The sequence below is a fragment of the Nilaparvata lugens genome, chromosome 5, assembly GCF_014356525.2.
Source record: "Nilaparvata lugens isolate BPH chromosome 5, ASM1435652v1, whole genome shotgun sequence".
Taxonomy (NCBI): Eukaryota; Metazoa; Arthropoda; class Insecta; order Hemiptera; family Delphacidae; genus Nilaparvata; species Nilaparvata lugens.
The window spans coordinates 58,376,591-58,395,369 of record NC_052508.1 but is presented as its reverse complement, the minus strand read 5'-3'; the positions used below and the strand labels follow the sequence as shown (position 1 = coordinate 58,395,369).

Sequence of the window (18,779 nt, the reverse complement as noted above, 5' to 3'; positions counted from 1 at the left end):
CATATGAGCATTTCCACAAGTGAACAAGTCAAGAACAATAAAAAAAATTCCATAAGGTAAGTCAAGTTGCAAGTCAAAAACACAAAGCATGCAATGAGACTTATCAAGCAACAAGACTAAGGCTAGAAGTATCTATTTATAGTCTGAGGATCACAATCATAAACCTACCTCAGAGAAAAAAGGGCTTCCCCTGAAGGAAAGCCCTCAGTCTCCTCTTCAAAACTGTCTCTGGCAGACACCTGGCTGAAACTGGCAGCTGGTCGACATATCATTCTGGCTGGCTGGTAGATGATGCTGCTCTGGGTCCTCCCCAATCTACAATATTGGTCCTTCCCAATCTATGGCAGGTCTAGCCTCAGCCTGTTTCTGGTGCCATGGCCATGCACATCACACTTGGTAGGCAAATTATAGACACTGGTGAAAGGCCTTTATAGCTGTTAATGAGAAGATTGTAATCAGTGAGAATCTTCTCACTCACAAAGAGAGGCCTACAATGTTGAAAAGTCTGCCCTACAAAGAATCCAGATGGTCTTTTTCTGCATCAGCAGTACATATTTTACCTCAGCGGCACCACCCCACAAGGTGATACCATATGCCATCACACTTTGAAAGGAGGCAAAATAGCACATGTGGAGATGGGCCTCTGGTATACATCTTCTCAGACTCCTGAGCAGGAAGAGCACACTGCTCAAACTGCCACAGGCTCCCTGAATGTGCCCACCTCAGGAAAGCTTACAATCCAAAGCAAAGCCAGGGAGCTTCACTGAGGAAAAATCGAATAGAACATCATATTAATGTTTATAGTATCAAGTATATTGAACCTCTTGATTTTTTTTATTAAGTAGGTAGTGGTCTTTTTTCAAACTTCTAGGTTTTAAGTCACTCACTTCGACACCTATAGTGCGGTCCACGTTATAATGACAGTATTTGATCAACTTCGGTTTTGCTATCCTTGTCTATCATTCGACAAAGCCGGTGGTACTATCCTTTTCTAGGTCCACAACGATGACAATTATGTTCTTGATGGTGTAGAAATATAATTAATTAATGCAGAGAATTGGCATCGCTATTCTTCTATCTTTATTCACTGCCATTATAACGTGGACCACACTATAGATCTTTTGGCTGGTTCACCATCTTTAGGTCCAAACATCTCAGATAGACCCATTCGTCATCTTTTGTCGAAAATAGACTGATAGTCATTATAATTTATGAAAAAATTCAAGTGTATTATAAAGTGTTTCATGATTTCATGAAACAAATCATCATTGACATGAAAAAAAACATCAATTAATTGATTGGCTCAGGTCTAGTGTCAGAGTTTTCAGGTTGTAACTGATGAATTTCAGGCCTTCGAAATGACACAACGACTGCTTTTTAGGCAGCTGGAACCGACAGTACTACATTTGTCCAACCGCAACACGGGTCGCAGGAGAATATATCTTGCCCGGGCTGGGATTCGAAAGCCAACATTTAATCTACTCTACTACGGCCATTCCAAAGTGTTTCCTTTTGTGCATGTGTTGGTACTCTTTAGAGCCCCGGTAGGAGTTTTGTCAACTACAATGACTAAATGTTGCTTGTTTCATGCTGGCACTTCATTTTCGGGGAGTCTGTACGAATGATGAGGAACAGAATGGAGAGTGTGGATGGGTACTGTGTCACCGCTCGCCATTGCCGGTGCTTCACTCTCGCTAAGCTCGTATAAATGAAGAGCCAGCAGAAGAATACGTTAGCCATTGGACGAGCTACTCAGCTGGAGAGTGAAGTGCCAGCATCAGAGTAAACCACAGAGAAGGGATTCTCTGTGAGTAAACAGATCCTCTTCTAATGGTCCTCTTCCAAATGATCTTCTTCTCTGTGAGTAAACTGATTCTTTAAGGCCCAGCCACACAGAGAGCGATAAGTGAGCTATAGTGAGGCCACGTTATAATGGCAGTGGAGAAAGATAGAACAAGATTACCGATCCTCTGTCTTGTCAATGCCTTCTTGTCAATAGACGTTAGTGATACAGGTTTATTGATTTAAAATTAACTATTCATTTTCGTTTAATATAATCAATTATATTTTTCCATAATTTCATAACGAATTTCAATAATTAAGATGTAATATTTTATTTATAATTCTACATTGTTAAAAGATGCAACAGAGCAAAGCGAAAAAGAGATAGCACTATCCGCTTTGTTGAATGATAAACAAGGATAGCAATACCATTACTAATCAAACACTGACATTATAACGTGGAACTCACTATATTTTTAATGTGGTAACTATATTTTTACTTCCCTTGCCCTATTACCATACGTAAGGAAAGTATTGCTTTCCAAAAAAATTAAGGTAGGTACCTCAATTTCTAAATGTTTCAAGGTCCCCTGAGTCCAAAAAAGTGGTTTTTGGGTATTGGTCTGTATGTGTATGTGTGTGTGTGTGTGTGTGTGTGTGTGTGTGTGTGTGTGTGTGTGTGTGTGTGTGTGTGTGTGTGTGTGTGTGTGTGTGTGTGTGTGTGTGTGTGTTAGTGTATGTGCGTCTGTGTACACAATATCTCATCTCCCAATTAAAGGAATGACTTGAAATTTGGAACTTAAGGTCCTTTCACAATAAGTATCTGACACAAACAATCTCGATCAAATGCAATTCAGGATGGCGGCTAAAATGGCAAAAATGTTGTCAAAAACAGGGTTTTTCGCGATTTTCTCAAAAACGGCTTCAACGATTTTGATCAAATAAAAAATCAAAATACCTAAAATAATGATTGATAAGCTCTATCAATTGTCACAAGTCCTATATCTGTAAAAATATTTCAGGAGCTCCGCCCCATTTATGCAAAGTTTGATTTTAGATTCCCAATTGAAACAATTGAGAATCAGATACAATTCTTTATTCTTCAGATACAATTGAAACAAAAAAAATCAAGTGGAAAAGATTCAGCATAAAAATCTTTACAATTAATGAGCAGTAACATTTCCACTAAAATTGAAAATAAGCTCGAAGTTCGAGAAAATGTGATTATTCAATTGCAAACTGATGATTCTATTAAATCATTCACTATGAAGAGATAGCAGACTTTGTGTGTCTCCAGTGTTATTGTCCTGTCACCAGCTGGCTCAGATCTTTGAATAGTAGACTTGAAAATAATGCGCGTGTACACTAGCGTCAGGTGATCAATTTTCATAACGGCAAGGAAAGTTGTGTGAGTGCGCCACACCAGATTTCTTATTATTTTATTAAAAGCGATATGAAATAAAGATAATAAATGAAACATATGATCAAAGATTGCTCTCTGTTTGGCGGGGACCTCCAAGTCCCAACTTGTCGGTGTATTCAACGACAACCAAGGCCATATAGAGTTTTTCTATTGTCGTCATCCTTCTTTGATACAAAAATACTTCAATCGATCAATTATAATATTGGGAATTTATTAATCTATGTTTGTTTTATTTGCTCAAATTTTATTAATGCAGGCTAACATTTATATACATTTTATAAATTAGTTATTCTGAGAGGATTGTCAATAAAGGCTGTGATGTGTGAAGGCGTCCATTTCCATGAGATCAAGAAGGCAGCAGCATAATATCAAAAAGCTTAGCCGTTTTGGGGTTATGGTCAATTTTAGGAAATTTTGTATATAGGCATTTAGAGTCTTCTATAAATGCTGATATCTGATGATTAATTAGTATTAAAAAGAATTATTATCTAAAATGGCTGTCAGCAGGTGCAAGATCCTATTGAGTGTCATTCATCAACGAACCGTCTTTAGTGGTGAGTGGTAATATTATGCAACAATACTAGGCTACATCAACTCATAAAAATTGGATTTCTTTGTACCTTAGAGTTTAAAAACAAAATACCATACAAATTGTAATTGTCTTGGCATGGTAAGAATAAAATTGTATCCTGTTTAAAAACATAGTTTGATGCTTATTGACTCAGCTTGTTATATATGTCTCATTTATTTTGGCCTGCGCGATCAGCAATCTAATAATAATTACTAATGAATATGAATTGATTTTTCAACCATCAATAATCAAGGCATCTACTAGTCATAAAACATTGTGAGTACTTGAAAGGCGTCATCAATTTATAATAACTTATAGGTAGACGTCTGCAGAAAGAAACAATAGCCTACAGGCCGGGTATAGTTCCATATTATCGATATTAAAATTATAGATATATCAAAACACACCTCTGTTGGAACCTAATGCTCTGCTTAATAATTTTTCAAAGGTAAAAGGGTATGTTAGGGAGATTAGGTTTTTTTAAATGCAATATTTCGGTATTGAAATACAGAAAATACGGTAGCTATTATCTATAATGGTGCTACATTCCATTATTTAAATATCGATAATACGTAGCTTACACTAGATACGAAACTGTACACAAATAATTAGAAGAGGGACTTATTTGTGTTTCTGGTTCTTTTTCTGTGAAAAAAAATAATTATTGTCAGACAATGGACTAATTGAGTAGTCAATTTTTTCACGGTAACATTTTAAAAGAAAGAAGTCGCGCTCAACTCATGTTTCAGTGTATTCTAACCGCGACTTATCAGACTTCCATGTTTCTTCATTGTGTGATAGAATGAGTGTTGTAGAGAAAGGCTTTCTAACAGACATTTCTCATTAAATCTGTAAATGTTGGCTTCTGTAGTGGCTTTTATCAACAAAAGAAGAAGATGAAGGAGGATGATAGTTTTATTGTTCCACACCATATAAGTGTATTTGTTTGAACATTTGGATATCGACTGAGGAAGTGATAGTGGTTGTATTGTGTTGTGTTACAGGATGGAACATTGGTGGTGTGTGTGCAATGTGATCTGCCTGTATGTTGTCAATGTAGGCACAAAGATACTGTGATCAAGTGATTAATCTTACTTAAAATAGACTCAGTGCTTTTGAACATGGAGTCAAAAAAATTCAATTCCTCTTCTGAAATGCTTGCTTTTCTTGAAGAGTGTCTCTCTCAGTCAAATACCGAAACAGCTTTGACTTTCTGTCGTGATGAGTGTTTCAAGGAATGCTTGGAAACTTGCAGTTGGGATTTAATACCGCTTGTAACAAAATATTTCAGCGATGATGTTCTAAGGAATAAACGCGACTTGTTCAATTGCTGCGAAGAAATAGTTGATATGATAGCTCAGAAATCGCCTCCCGAAGAAATGCTGCTTGTACTTATTGATGAGGCTGAAAAGCTTGTTGATGTGAAACTAATAACACTGCTGAAACCAATTCAGAAAACCCTGCTCAGACTCAAGTCACGATTGGATGTGTCAGTCGAGTGGTGCTTCAATTCAATCTACAGACATCTTCTTTTACTACCGATACCTGAAGACCGTAATTTGGAAGGTGACGAAAGGAAGTTATTGGACTCTGATCCATCTGTACGCAGAGTAAGGAATATCTATTCAGTAGTCATGCCATTTTATGAGCCATTCGTCGATTTAGTTGTGGATAAGGATTCTAAATTGAATGAGAAACAAAAGTTGAGCATTCGAACTGCTATATTGAGATCCTGTTTCAGACTTCTCGGGAAGCCACTCATATACATGGACTTGGAGAGTAGTGAAGAGTATCAAAGCCAATTCTATATTATCTGTGAAAAACTTTTGGCACACATAATTAATCTTTCCAAGAATCTACTATGTCATCTAGAAGAATTAGATACAGATAATCTCAATAACGAGGATGTGGCAGAAATTTTGGAACAACTCAGGTTGTCTGTTAAGTCTAGCGATTCATTTTCAACTGATGAACAAGTCTCTCCTATTTCATTAGGATTGCTGTATTATTTGGTTTTCTCGGAGAAAATCAAGCTGGATTTTATTCCTATGGTCTATTCACCTTTGTTTCTATTAGAAAAATGTGTGTATCTTTCTTCGATTCTCCTCAAGTCATCTATTTCACTGATACAAAGAAAGGGCTTACTGTTATCAAACTCTGTATTGGACAGAATTTACGACGCAAGTGCACCCAGATATATTCTTGAATCAAACATCTATTCACATTTCATTGAAGGATTATTTCTTACAGCTGTTTATTGCAATGATAAGGATAATAGAACATTAGCTGTGTCTACGATTGGAAAGTTTCTAAACAAATTCGGGCCCAGAGGTCAATATGTTTTGCTAGTGAAAATGGTGGACAATGCAAATCATGCAGGATTAGTTGGGTACCTAGCTACTTTGTACAAAACTCTATTGAATAGAATCCTTAGCAAGAAGGAAAGTGATGATGAGAACTTTTTCAATTCAAGAAATGTCAAGTACCTGCTCGATAAGTTTTGTGACTTGCCACATAAAGCAGCCACAGATTTGGTTGAGAGCTCCGATCAGATAATCTCAAGTTTGAATCTGATTAGATTCCTATTGTTGAGAGATACTGAAAATAGATTTGGAATATGGGGCTACATAAATAAACTCAACGATAATTTTCTAGTTCCTGTGAGAGATGGCATTAACTTATCTCGTGCTCATTACGAAGTGAAACTTGATGACTTGAATAAGGAAATCGTTCAAGGTAGATCAAATAAAAGTAAACCTGCAGAGTCGGTGGTGTCCATTACTATTGGTAACGAGGTCCTCCCCAATATGCCACCTGCAGGTAAACTAGCCGTTATTCAATCTGCTATCAACACATTCGATTTGATTGAGAGTGTCCTTTCGCGTGTAAATGAAATCATTAATCATCATCAGTCGTAATTTATATAATAACTGTTCTTATTATGCTGAATAAATGTATTTGAATTTAATTTAACGCCTTCATACTTATTTTTACTTTTCACTTAGACCTATTGGTAATTTATTAGACCTATTGGTGAATATTTTTTTCAGAAACTAGTTCAGATCTCTCCCTGTCCTATAAAAATCTTTCTAAAAAATTACATGTAGGGTTTTCAAGTGTAAATATGCCTTTCCTATTCAATCATCACTATCAGTACTTGAAAGCTGAGCAGCCGCCAATGTAAATCGATGGCTTTACATCTTGGATGTTGCTCCTAGAATCGTGCTATTGATTCCAATTACTTATATAGTAGTGCACCTATTAATGTAACTTTATAATTACAATAATACAACTGTAATACAATTGTAAAGGAATTGAGCCTTGAATCCAGTTTATAAATTCTGAATACTTCATAAAAGACACAAAAAAAAACACTTGAGTATTGTAGATCTTTTCTACTAAGATCATTTGATCAAGTGTGGATGACTACTATGCCAGCGCTCGCCATTCCCCATTCACTAGGTTGGCCTGGGCACGCCTCGTCTCGACAAAAATCGTAGCGAAGACAAGTGAAGGCGAGCGCTGGCATAGTAGCCATCCACACTCTCGCGCTCGTCGTCATTTGTACGCACAAGAGTGTGGCGCTGGAATTAGGGTATAAGATAATACAGTATGAAGAAGAAAATTACCACTGAAGATTAGTTTGTATACTATATAATTATGTTTGATCCTATAAATCATGATTGAATGAAAAGCCTTGGGACCGGTTGCACAAAAGCATGTTGAATTTCAACCGTGATTAAATGCCACGACTAATCAGAGAAGCCTTCTTTTCAAAAACCATTCTGTGATTGTATCTAGTGGCATCCAATCATAATTAAAATTTAACTGGCTTTTGTGTAATCGGACCCAAGGTTGAAGTTTATTACGACCATGCATTTCTGGAAATAACTTCAAGTAGGCATTTCTACTCGAAATGTCATCTCAACTACAAGAAGTGACGATTTAAAGAGTTGATCTTTATTCAAGCAAAGGAAAGCTACTTGTGCTTCAGGGGACTCAAATACAACTTCCCCCTTGGGGTGAAAATTTCACCTTGGTTGAGGAAAAGTATTCAAGTCGGGTGATGCAGACAACATTTTTCTTCCACCTTCACATATATTTATAGCAATATTTAGATTAACTTTTCATTATGATCCTTCGCTTCAACGGGAACGCGCCAACTAGTCTCCTCGACAACTAGTCTCCCCGACAGTAAAGCTCCTTTTAAAACCACGTTCGAGGGTATTTACTGACGGCGTCAACTGAGTTCCTGAGAGAGGAGCTTTACTGACGGTGAGACTAGTTGTCGTCAGCGTCCGAGGAGCTTAGTTGTCGTCTACGGTCCCGACAACTAGTCCACTCTGATCCAGTAGGGGATTTACTGTCGGGGAGACTAGTTGACGCTAGCGTGCAAGGAGCTTGATTGTTGTCACCGAACCCAACAACCAAGCTCCTCTCACGAAACTATTTTGTGAAAAATCACTATAAGGAAATTATGATTGATGTTAAAAATTAGAAATTGATTTCCTGAAAAATGTACTTTTATGGACTTAGTGGATTTTCCTTGTATGCCCATAATCATATGATTCCACTAGTTAGCTGATTGATTGTGAATAATTCTATAGCAATGGTTTACAAAACATCCCACGGCGTGGGTTGCTTTTCGTATATTAGCGTGGGACTACTTTGCGGCGGGCCTAACAGGTAATACATAATACAGGACTCGCTGTCACACAACCCTTTACATTTCATATTAGAAGAAAATACTATATTAGAAAATCAAGATCAACTCTGATCAATCATAATTAATCAAAAGAGTATAGTTACAAATTGATGAATAGTTATTCAAAAGAGAACAGTGACAAATCAATGTAGAATTATTCCTACAATTCATATTACATGGAAAAGCAAAAATATAAGAGTATAAAGTTTCAATCTGAAGTTTTGAATGTCATAAGTTGAAGACTAAACAGTAGATCAGAGTTTCGCTTGATGATATATATGTTATATTCTATGCATACATGCAGGAATCACTTGTGAGACGTACAACCCATTCTGAAACTGCTTGCTAATTCAATAAGGAACATTTCCAAGTCAGTTGAATTCGTTTAGTTTATTTTTTAATTTTATGTTTGCAGTGATAGAAATGACAACTCCAACAAGCTTTTCTTCTAATAATCGAATTCATAGAATGTGTACAACAGTATCTGTGATTGTACTACTTCCCCGCCCGCTTCAAGCTGGTTTCAATGTTCAATAGGGTATTAGCTGTCGGGGAGCTTAGTTGTCGGGCACGATCACGACAACCAGACCCCTAATAGGCCTATCCAGCAAGGATTTACTTGTCGGGGAGACAAGTAGTCGTGAGCGTGTGAGGAGCTTAGTTGTCGCCGACAACTAGGCTCCTCCATTCCAGTAGGGGATTTACTGTCGGGGAGACTAGTTGACGGCAATGGTATATTTTGCCAGGGGATTTACTGACGCCTGTGATCAAAATAGCGAGGATACTAGTTGTCGGGGAGACAGGTTGGCGGCGACCCGCTTCAACATAATCTCTAACCATATTACAGTAACTATCTCCGTCCTTGAATGATATAAGATACGTTCAGATTCGACTAAACGATTTCAATCACCTATGTGATGAAATTCTAATAAAATGATGAAATTTGATGGCTGATTTCTTCAAATGTTGATTGAATAGGGTAGTTTTGGTAATGTTCCTACCGTACTTTAGGATTCTGTTCCAGAGAGTTAAATACGACTTATGTACTCTTCGGTGGAGATCTAACTTAGATAAGTGAACGTTCTAAGAAAGATTTATTCAACTATTGTAGTTTGTTCTGGTAAATAAGCGGAGCATATTAGGATATCATACCATGAAAACACTGAACAGTGCAGACTCAGAAGAGTTCTATCTAAAAAACCAACTTTTTGCATGGGTGCAGATTGTCTCAAGTCCAGTCAACGTTATTGTAAATCCCAGGCTGTAATTATCATGCAGCGTTCCGATCCCACTCCGATACGATCACGGATGGCCTGGAATGATGCATGCCACACTTGTCCGTCACGTGATCTATCCTACCACCACTACCTCCACCAATCCACCCCCAGAAATATCGTACATGTGTCACTGTATCGGAACACTGTATGATGAGTGTTGTGGCCCGGCCTGCTACTGTAGGCCTACAAGTGTTTATCACTATTTTGGCCTAGGATGGCGCATTGAACATAAATTCAGAATAACAGAATCGAACCTATACAAAATTTTGGTTCGTCAAAAAGGTAATTCAATTACTTTATGTATCATTTCAAGCATGATATTAGGCTACATGAAATGAAAATTGACAAAACACAATAACTTAATTTTCATGTACTGATTTTTCTTCATATTTCCGAAACTTGTTTCTATAATAAACCCAGTATTTTTTTAATTTTGTTAGATGTTCACTTTATTCTGTTTTATCCAGGTATGGATTAGCATTGGCTATAAAATCAATTCTATCAATTTAATTTATTCTATAGTTAAACTGTATTAATTAATTATTCTTCGATGTTTTCTAATGATTTTTCATTTTTTCAAACTAGAATCCCTGTACTTTATTAAACTTAATCTTAATCTCAAACTCAATCCATGTTAATCATTCTTAAAAAAAAACATTTCAATACAATGAGTGAATTTTCAATGAGAAAGTAGTACAATACGGTTCTAATTAATGTGTCTTATTGCTGAGCTATCGTATTTTAAACTCAAAATCGCATTGCTAAACATTATACTATTAATTCCTTTTGATCACTTTCATTGGTTCAATAAATAATATAATTGAGGATTCTCCACTACAAATAGAGTTTTTGCAATAAGTCCACTAGGCGACTACTGAGAATGAAATTTATTCTCAAAATAAAACTCTAATCCTTTAATTAAAATTTCAATTTTCAACTTTTTAAGTCAAATGTTGTGCTAGATTCTAAATGATTGTCAAACTATACTTTTGCAATAAAGTGCTATCTACATCTCAAACTAATAGGAACTAGTCAATGTATTCCTTTCGTTAGTAACACTATAGTGGCAAATAGGATTTTTTATTTGATCCAGTTACAGTTTTCAATTCTAAAATTGTCCACTAATTATTGACACTTTAAGAAGACTGCATGGAACAGTTAACCTAATGCATTAATTTCTTCATAAACTTCTGATGAAAAAATATTTTCTACTGCAATCTATTCATTTCAGGAATCACCTGTAACCTTCTCAACCAGTGTAACCGTAAACATTTCTCGACAAATGGAGACAAATTAGGCTCTTCAAATCCTGACCCAGTTGCAAATAGCACTGAGGAGGCAAAAACAGATTCGTTGATTCAGAAAGAGGAGGCTGAACATTCAGAATATGAGGAAAACATAAAAAATAACATTCTGAAAGCCTCATTGCCATTTGTTGAGAAATGCGGGTGGTCAAAGGAGACTATAAGTCATGGTGAGTCGAAAATCATAATGATAATTCAAACAATATTGATAATCTACCATTTATCAAAAAAATGCTTTCAATATTAGGGTAATATGTTTTAATAAATTTTATTGAATGAAAAAGACTATGAAATTGTCTAAAACCACAGATTTATTGATACTTAGAAAGACCGGTTTCGGTTATTACACCATTGTCAATCTCTGATAAACTCTTGGCAATTTCTTAGTCTTTTTCATTCAATATGAATAATTACCACAATATCAACTTCTCAACTACACAAATAATAAATTTTAGATGATTGTGCAGAAATAGGTTGAAACGTCTTGAATTTCAGATCTTAGTTTTTTCTATTTGTATTATTTTTTGTCAAGACTATTGGAGATTTAAGCACAGTACTTGATTAATGAATTATGTTTTGGATATAGTAAAAAAATGAAAATTAGTAAACTTTGCAACTAATTTCTTCAAAGAAAGAGACCATGTTTGAAGATGGGGTCTCAGGCTGACGGTTGTGTTAACCTTTTTTAATTTCACAATTTTCAATCTTTGATAAAAATCCCATGTTTTGACATTACATTTCGAAAACTCCTGACAGACATGAAGAAATAGACAATGCATTATTGAATTGACACATATTTATGAATATGATAGTAATGATTTACCGTTTATTCATAGAGGTACATCAGTTACCATCATTGTTGATTAGTCTTTATCTGTGATGTTGCCTCTTTATTATTTCCCAATCAAAGTATGTTATGGAAACAATATTGGCATGTAATATTTCCTCTTGATATTGGATCCAACGTAAATTTTCTCTTTTCATAATCTTATTACTAAAAATTGAATCTGTGAGTGATCTTGTTAATGTTCATGGCAACAAAATATAAGTGAAAGCTTATGTACAAGATCTTGAAGTTTATACTGTATAAAACTTTAAATCCTTTCAATTATTTTCATTTATTTTTTCTTTTCATAATCATATTACTAAAAATTGAATCTTTGAGCTGTCTTGTACATGTTCATGGCAACAAAATATAAGTGACAGCTCATGTACAAGCTCTTGAAGTTTATATAAAACTATAAATGCTTTCAACTATATTTATATATTCTAGAATTAGCGTTTTAAATTGCTGTATTGTAGCAAAGTTATAATTTCGCTAAAATGTATTGAAAATACGTTCAACTAGTGTTCTCATAGAAACCCTCCAAAGCATGCCTGTTGATAAAACATTTATGTAATATATTTTTTATTGCAACAGGAGCCGAGTCTCTAGGTTACCCAGGAGTTGCACATGGTATGTTCCCCAGAGGTGGTGCCGAACTTGTTCAGTATTTTTACGTCTCTTCAAACCAGGAACTTGTGGAGATATTGAAGCAGTTTGTTGGTGAAACATCTGAAGATCCAAATAGCCCTAATGAGGCCACCAATGCAGTCAATTCTAGGTAAGTGAATTTAAATTTATGAGAAAATCTACATTTTTCAATTCCTTAGCTTAATATGATAGTAAAGGTACTAAAGACTGAACATTTCAGAATTCAATTATGTATAAAACTGAATTTTGTTTTTCATTTTTGTAAATTTCTATTGATATGGCAATAAATTTGATTTTGCAATTATTTTATATCTTGGAACTTATAGGCAATCGTTTTCGCCTTAATACTGTTATGTTGAAGCCCAATGATTATCATATTCCCCTGTTCATAATATAATGGTATTGTGATGATTCATGATAGTGTTTAGATATATTCAGTTCTAATGAGAATGATTCAATATTTAATTTTTAACCGTTCAAAAGAGGATTCTATGTTCAAATATTATTAAAACTATTACTATATCATTAGAACACCTAAATCAGGCAAAGTTTCTTGAGCCTGAAATTCTTCCTTACATTTGTATTAGAACAGGATAAAATTTGTTGGATATATATTGATGTTGTGGAACTTCTCCATAATTGGAAAAAAATTCATTTGTCAACTCCACTTCTATTAATTTAATATTAGGACTGCAGTATCATGTTGAAACCAACAGTACAGCTGAAGATGTGTTGGTTTCGATACCAAACTGCAGTCATGTTATTGAATTAATAAAAGTGGAGTTAGAAACTGAATATGGCTGTTTCTCATGATGTTCCAATACAAAAGGTTCATTAATTCAAGTGTAGTCCTTTATTGGACTAATATTTCTTTACTGATACTAATTATTCTGTATTTCAATAAAAATTAGTTGAATAACTGCAAAGCAGATTTCTTCGGAGACGTAAATGTTTATTTTTAGATTATTACTTTTTAGATAACGACTGTATTTATTTTAGCTTATTTATTGTTTATTTTTAACAAAACCTACAAATTATAATGAAATGTCTGTTTTTTCAGGAAAGATCATTCAACAAATACAGTGATATCATTTGCTGTTGAAACAAGGTTGCGTATGATTGAACCGTACCTGAATCATTGGCCTCAAGCTCTAGCCATCATGACCCTACCACCAAATGTACCAACATCCTTAGCCAATTTACTCACTCTTGTGGATGATATCTGGTACTATGCTGGAGATCGATCTGTTGATGTGAGTTCGAAATATTAATATTTGTTAGAATTTGATTTCTCGAGCCTTTTTTGGTTTAGAGCATTGCAACTTCATTCTGCTATCGTTGCAACGTTTATGAGTTAGATTCCATTCTCATTCGACATTTATTGTTCTATCCCTCATCGCATTATCCAAGCACAAGTTGATATGCGATTATGTTGAATATGCACTATTCATACAGCTTTGGTGATTAGAATTTTTACACATCATAGATCACAAAACTAGTGATTAAGAGCAGCATCTATTTACTGTTTGCATATCCATACTTGATTCACTCCATCAATTTAGAACTTGAATTTTCAAAACCAGATCGAAACGATCTTCACTGCTAATAGTGCAATTTTCACTTCATAAGTGTTTTGAAATTCAAGTTCTAGAATATATTTATTGATGTGTTTTAGATGATCAGACGATAAATTAAAAACATTACCAACTGCGACTAATCATTGCACTTTCATGAAGACGACATTTATACTTGTTACCCACCAGGGGCTTATATAAGGGGGGACCCTCCCGAAATTATGAATATAAAGAAAAATAAGTACAGTAATATGAATTTATTAATGAATCATGTGCTAAGGCATTGCCGCAGCAGACAGTGATATTTCTTCTCCTTTCAATACGGATAAGTGTTTACAGATGTGACATTTTTTGTGTTTACTTGAAATCACTTGACCTTACATTAACCTTGGCCCTCCAAAAATATATTTTATATTCGCCACTGCTTGCCACTTTAATAATCTAATATTGCAAATCTTTCATTTTGTAGTAGTGTAGCGCACATACGAATTATCTACCCAGAATACTTAGTTTGAACGATACAGGGGTTCTCCTCCTCAACTTCATTATAATTCGACTTTGATGATGTGTTGTTAAAATTTAGGAGTAAGGCCATATTCTAACTATAGTGAGATCCAAGTTATAATGACAGTGTTTGATTAGCAATGGTATTGCTATCTTAACCTATCATTCAACAAAGCGGATAGCGCTATCTCTTTCTCACTTTGCTCTGATTCCAGATCGTCTTCAACAATGAAGAATTAATAATTAATTAAAAAAATATTTCATCATAATTATGAAAATTCAATATGAAATTATTGAAAAATATAATTTTTTGCTTTGTAAAATATAATTTATTATTTTAAACGAGAATGAAACGTTAATATTACATCAATAAACCTGTATCAGCTACCGTCTACTGAAAACATTGACAAAACAGAGAATCGGCAACGTTTTTCTCCTATCTTTCTCCACTGCCATTTTAACGTGGACCTCACTATATAGTTCAAATTGATGCTAATGAATCTACGATAGAAAGCTGTTCATCTATTTATTTATTTACAAAAGCAACTTCCTACAAGTATTTTAAGCCTTGGTGATAAATAAGTAGGGATGAATAATATTTTTTTTCTCTCCAGTTCAATTGGTATAGCAGGAGAGTAGCTCTGGCTGGAATATACAAAATGACAGAACTGTACATGATTCAAGACGGCTCACATGATCACCAAAACACGTGGCAGTTCTTGCACAAGCGACTCGACGAGGCGTCGCAGATCAACTCGTTCCTAGTGAAGGGCGAGTCAGCCACCCAATTTGCCAAAGATATTGCTGCTGCCACCTTCATTACAGTCAGTACTTCCAATTCTCTCTCACGTCATTTGAATATTTCTAAAGTAATAAAAAAAATAGTTGTTTTCAGAGATCTCGTTATGAACTACTTCGTCTTATTTTTCTTCATTGATTTGGGTCCTTCTTAACAATGGTAAATTATCTGATCTGCTACTTCCTATTCTCTCACATTACTAAGTTATTGCATAAAGAAAAGATAGCATAAGAAGATATCCCATGGTATAAGGAGTTTTTGTTCCAAATTACACTGTCAACTCGAGCAGATAGTCCTAGTACAGTAGTTGTTTTTGTGAAGCTATGTGATGCTGGTAGTCTCTCCTACTGTGCTTTTCTCACACTCTCACCCCAACAACACAGTAATAATAGACAGTAGTCAGGTGAGTTATTAAAAATTGGCTTGAAATTCGGTGCATAAACTTATGCTATCTTTTCTCTATGGTTATTGCTATTTAAAAAACGTAAAAGTTGTTTTCTTAGATCTCGTTGTAAACGCTTCTTACTTTTCATTGATTTTCTTAACGATAGTAAATTATCTGATCGCATGAAGACTAAGGCCCTGTTACACAAAAGCCGGTTAAATTTAACCGTGATTAACTTTACGAGAATCAATCAGAGAAGGCTTTTCTGAAAAGACTGCTTCTCTGATTGGTTATCGTGGAATTAATCCCGGTTAATATTTAACCGGCTTTTGTGCAACCGGCATCAAGTCTTTTCAAATTCCTTTCCACGTAGCGTCATTGTTAGTGATATTTTGTCATTGAACTATAATGTAATTTATTGATTTATCATATTAGTTGAACATTGTTGAATAATGCTGAAGGTCTAAACTTGTGTTTTTATTTTTTATTGACTTGACCATTTTCTAACGCAGAGAATTCTCTGAAATCCAAGACTTTTTATTGCAGTATTCTCTAATTTCATTCAAAATTTTGCATTAATTGATCTATAATATAATTTATTAAACTAGTTGAACATTGTTGAAGGTCGCAGAGTGAAAAGTTTGAATTTTGGAGGCACTTCTCATAGCTGATAACTAGCTAGATTGCGTAAAATGTATTTTTACCTATGTTTAGCACGCACGGCTTGCATCTTGTGGTGCGTACAGACCTATGCGCCACGAACACGTACATTTCGCTACTCATCAGCTGATTCTCAGCTTATTATATCTGTATTTGTACAGAAACATTAAGATAAGTAATAAGCATAGCATCAGCTGATGAAAAGTGAAATGCGCATTTCCGTGGCGCATAAGGGTGCGGATGAATATCATTGTATACGCATGAATTTCATTGGCTGTGTATATGTGCGAGTGCACGCGTGTTCATGCATGCATGACCAAGCGCGCAGATGAGAAACAATATGTGGAAAGAGCATTAGGAACACTCACACTGTACGCGTGCACTTGCTGGTTGCGTTCAGTGTGAGCAGTTGAACAAGTCACAACGTGTTTCAATGGCTCTTTCCAAATTTTGTTTCTCTGCCATGGTTGATCTGACGTGCACTTGCACGCATTTAATGTGATCATACCCAAAGTCTGTACGCACGTTTGTACTTTTCTCTGGCTTTTCACTACTTTCAACTCCAGCTGACTGATCCTAGTTAATAATTATGCTAAGTTACATAATAGAGAAACAATAGCGTAAGTAGATATCCCATGGTATAGGGAATTTATGTCGCAACTTTTACTGTTATCTCAAGCCGATTACTGTCGATTATTGTCAATTTTTACTGTTTTGTTGGGATGAGAGTGTAGGAACGGCACAATTTGAGAGACTACACAGCTGCATGGGAAAGAACTACGTGAACTATCGGCTTGGGATAACAGTAAAAGTTGCGACATAAACGCCCTATACCATGGGATATCTACTTACGCTATCGTTTCTCTATGGTTACATTCTCCTGAGGCCGGGGCATCCAACTAGAGATAAATCTTATTTTATAAACTTATTTATTTATTACAAAAACTCGCAAGAAAAACGCAACACACTTATATTCAACTAATAAATTATTCATTCAATTCTCATGAAACCCATTCAACTTGTAATCTCTGTAGATTAACCTTTTACTGTATTTTTCTTTTTCAGGCTAGGAATATACTTGGCTTGAATTGGAACAGATAGCGATACGAGCAATGAAGTAGAAAAGTGTTAATTCATCCCTGTGGAGGATTGATATAATTCAAGAGCCACAACTTAGAAGAACAAAACTCATTTCAACAACCCAATCAACAAGCTTCAGTCTTCTGTTGCTTATCAATAGTTATTTTATTATAATTACCGTACATCACCAGGTTGCAGGTAATGTCATTACAATCATGATCCATGTAAGTTCACAGATCTTAATACTTATAGTTTTGAAAATAATCTCAAGTGTGCAAACGTTTGTTAATATATCCTAATGAAATGAACAGATTATACTTATATTTTGAAATTATTGACAATTCAATCCATTGGCTATTTTAGTCTATTAGGTTTAATCTATGGCTTTGAATTAAATATTTTTGTGAACAATCTAAAAATAATTGGTACAAATTATAATGGACTAATTAATAATAATAGTCATACTTACAATACATTAAATCGAACTGAATAATTCATCAATTTTGGCTGTGGATGAACTGCATTTCCATTTCAAAGATTATTGATTATTCAATTTGTAATTCACTACTGTACCGTACCTGATTTGAGATTTTGTTTTTCTTATCTGACAGTTGTTTTGTCTTGAGTTGCGTTAGCACGTTTGAATCATTATAGACCAGTGGTTAAGTTGACATAATCTTTATATATATATCAATGAGTAATACTTTTATAATGAAACAGGATTCAATTTAATGGTTCAATTTCATGGCTATTCCTTCTAGTAAAAGTTAATTTTTCTTTCTCATCCTAAGGGAAAATTGATCAATATTTGCCTCTGAAATGAAAATGAATCAACTATTCATTTCAAAGTGATTCAAGAATGATGCAAGTCAAACAAACCTGGATGGTGCGATGAATTAACACCTTTCTAACAAGTTTAGTGAAAATCAAAAATTCATTTAATTAGATATGTCGTGAGATCTGCTATGTGAATTTTTAAGAAAAGCTTCTTGGTTTTTGTAAGTTGATCGGTAATTAGTTTATATGATTATCTTTATGTTACCAATCGCCATGTGATTATCAGTGCGTGTTTAGTTTAATGTCAATAAAAGGTTGCAGAAATGAGCATTTTTGTTCTGTACTTTCCCATTCCTGTAAACCTTCTCAGTCCTTCGCCAGTCATCTCACTCGATGTTTATGTGAAAAAATCTCAACTAATAGTATCATGTTTATGACTTCAAAATAAAAAAATCTGGGAACAG

The 18,779-nt window shown here is 34.8% G+C and overlaps 1 protein-coding gene across 3 annotated transcripts; it reads left to right on the top strand.

Moving 5' to 3' along the window:
- The first annotated feature begins 3,538 nt into the window (after positions 1-3,538).
- Positions 3,539-18,643, top strand: LOC111044269 (ubiquinone biosynthesis protein COQ9, mitochondrial). Of its 3 annotated transcripts, none has more exons than XM_022329361.2 (6): positions 3,539-3,759; positions 10,990-11,232; positions 12,483-12,666; positions 13,597-13,789; positions 15,229-15,438; positions 17,524-18,643. In XM_022329361.2, the coding sequence occupies exons 1-6, from the start codon at positions 3,699-3,701 to the stop codon at positions 17,557-17,559; spliced, it is 927 nt and encodes a 308-aa protein (XP_022185053.2). In that variant the 5' UTR covers positions 3,539-3,698; the 3' UTR covers positions 17,560-18,643. The 3 variants fall into 3 exon arrangements, with proteins under 3 accessions (XP_022185053.2, XP_039284823.1, XP_039284822.1); XM_039428889.1 differs by having other exon boundaries at positions 3,544-3,759; positions 12,483-12,655; positions 13,595-13,789; positions 17,524-17,637; XM_039428888.1 differs by lacking the exons at positions 10,990-11,232; positions 12,483-12,666; positions 13,597-13,789; positions 15,229-15,438; positions 17,524-18,643 and adding an exon at positions 4,781-6,744 and having other exon boundaries at positions 3,569-3,759.
- The last annotated feature ends 136 nt before the right edge of the window (positions 18,644-18,779 follow it).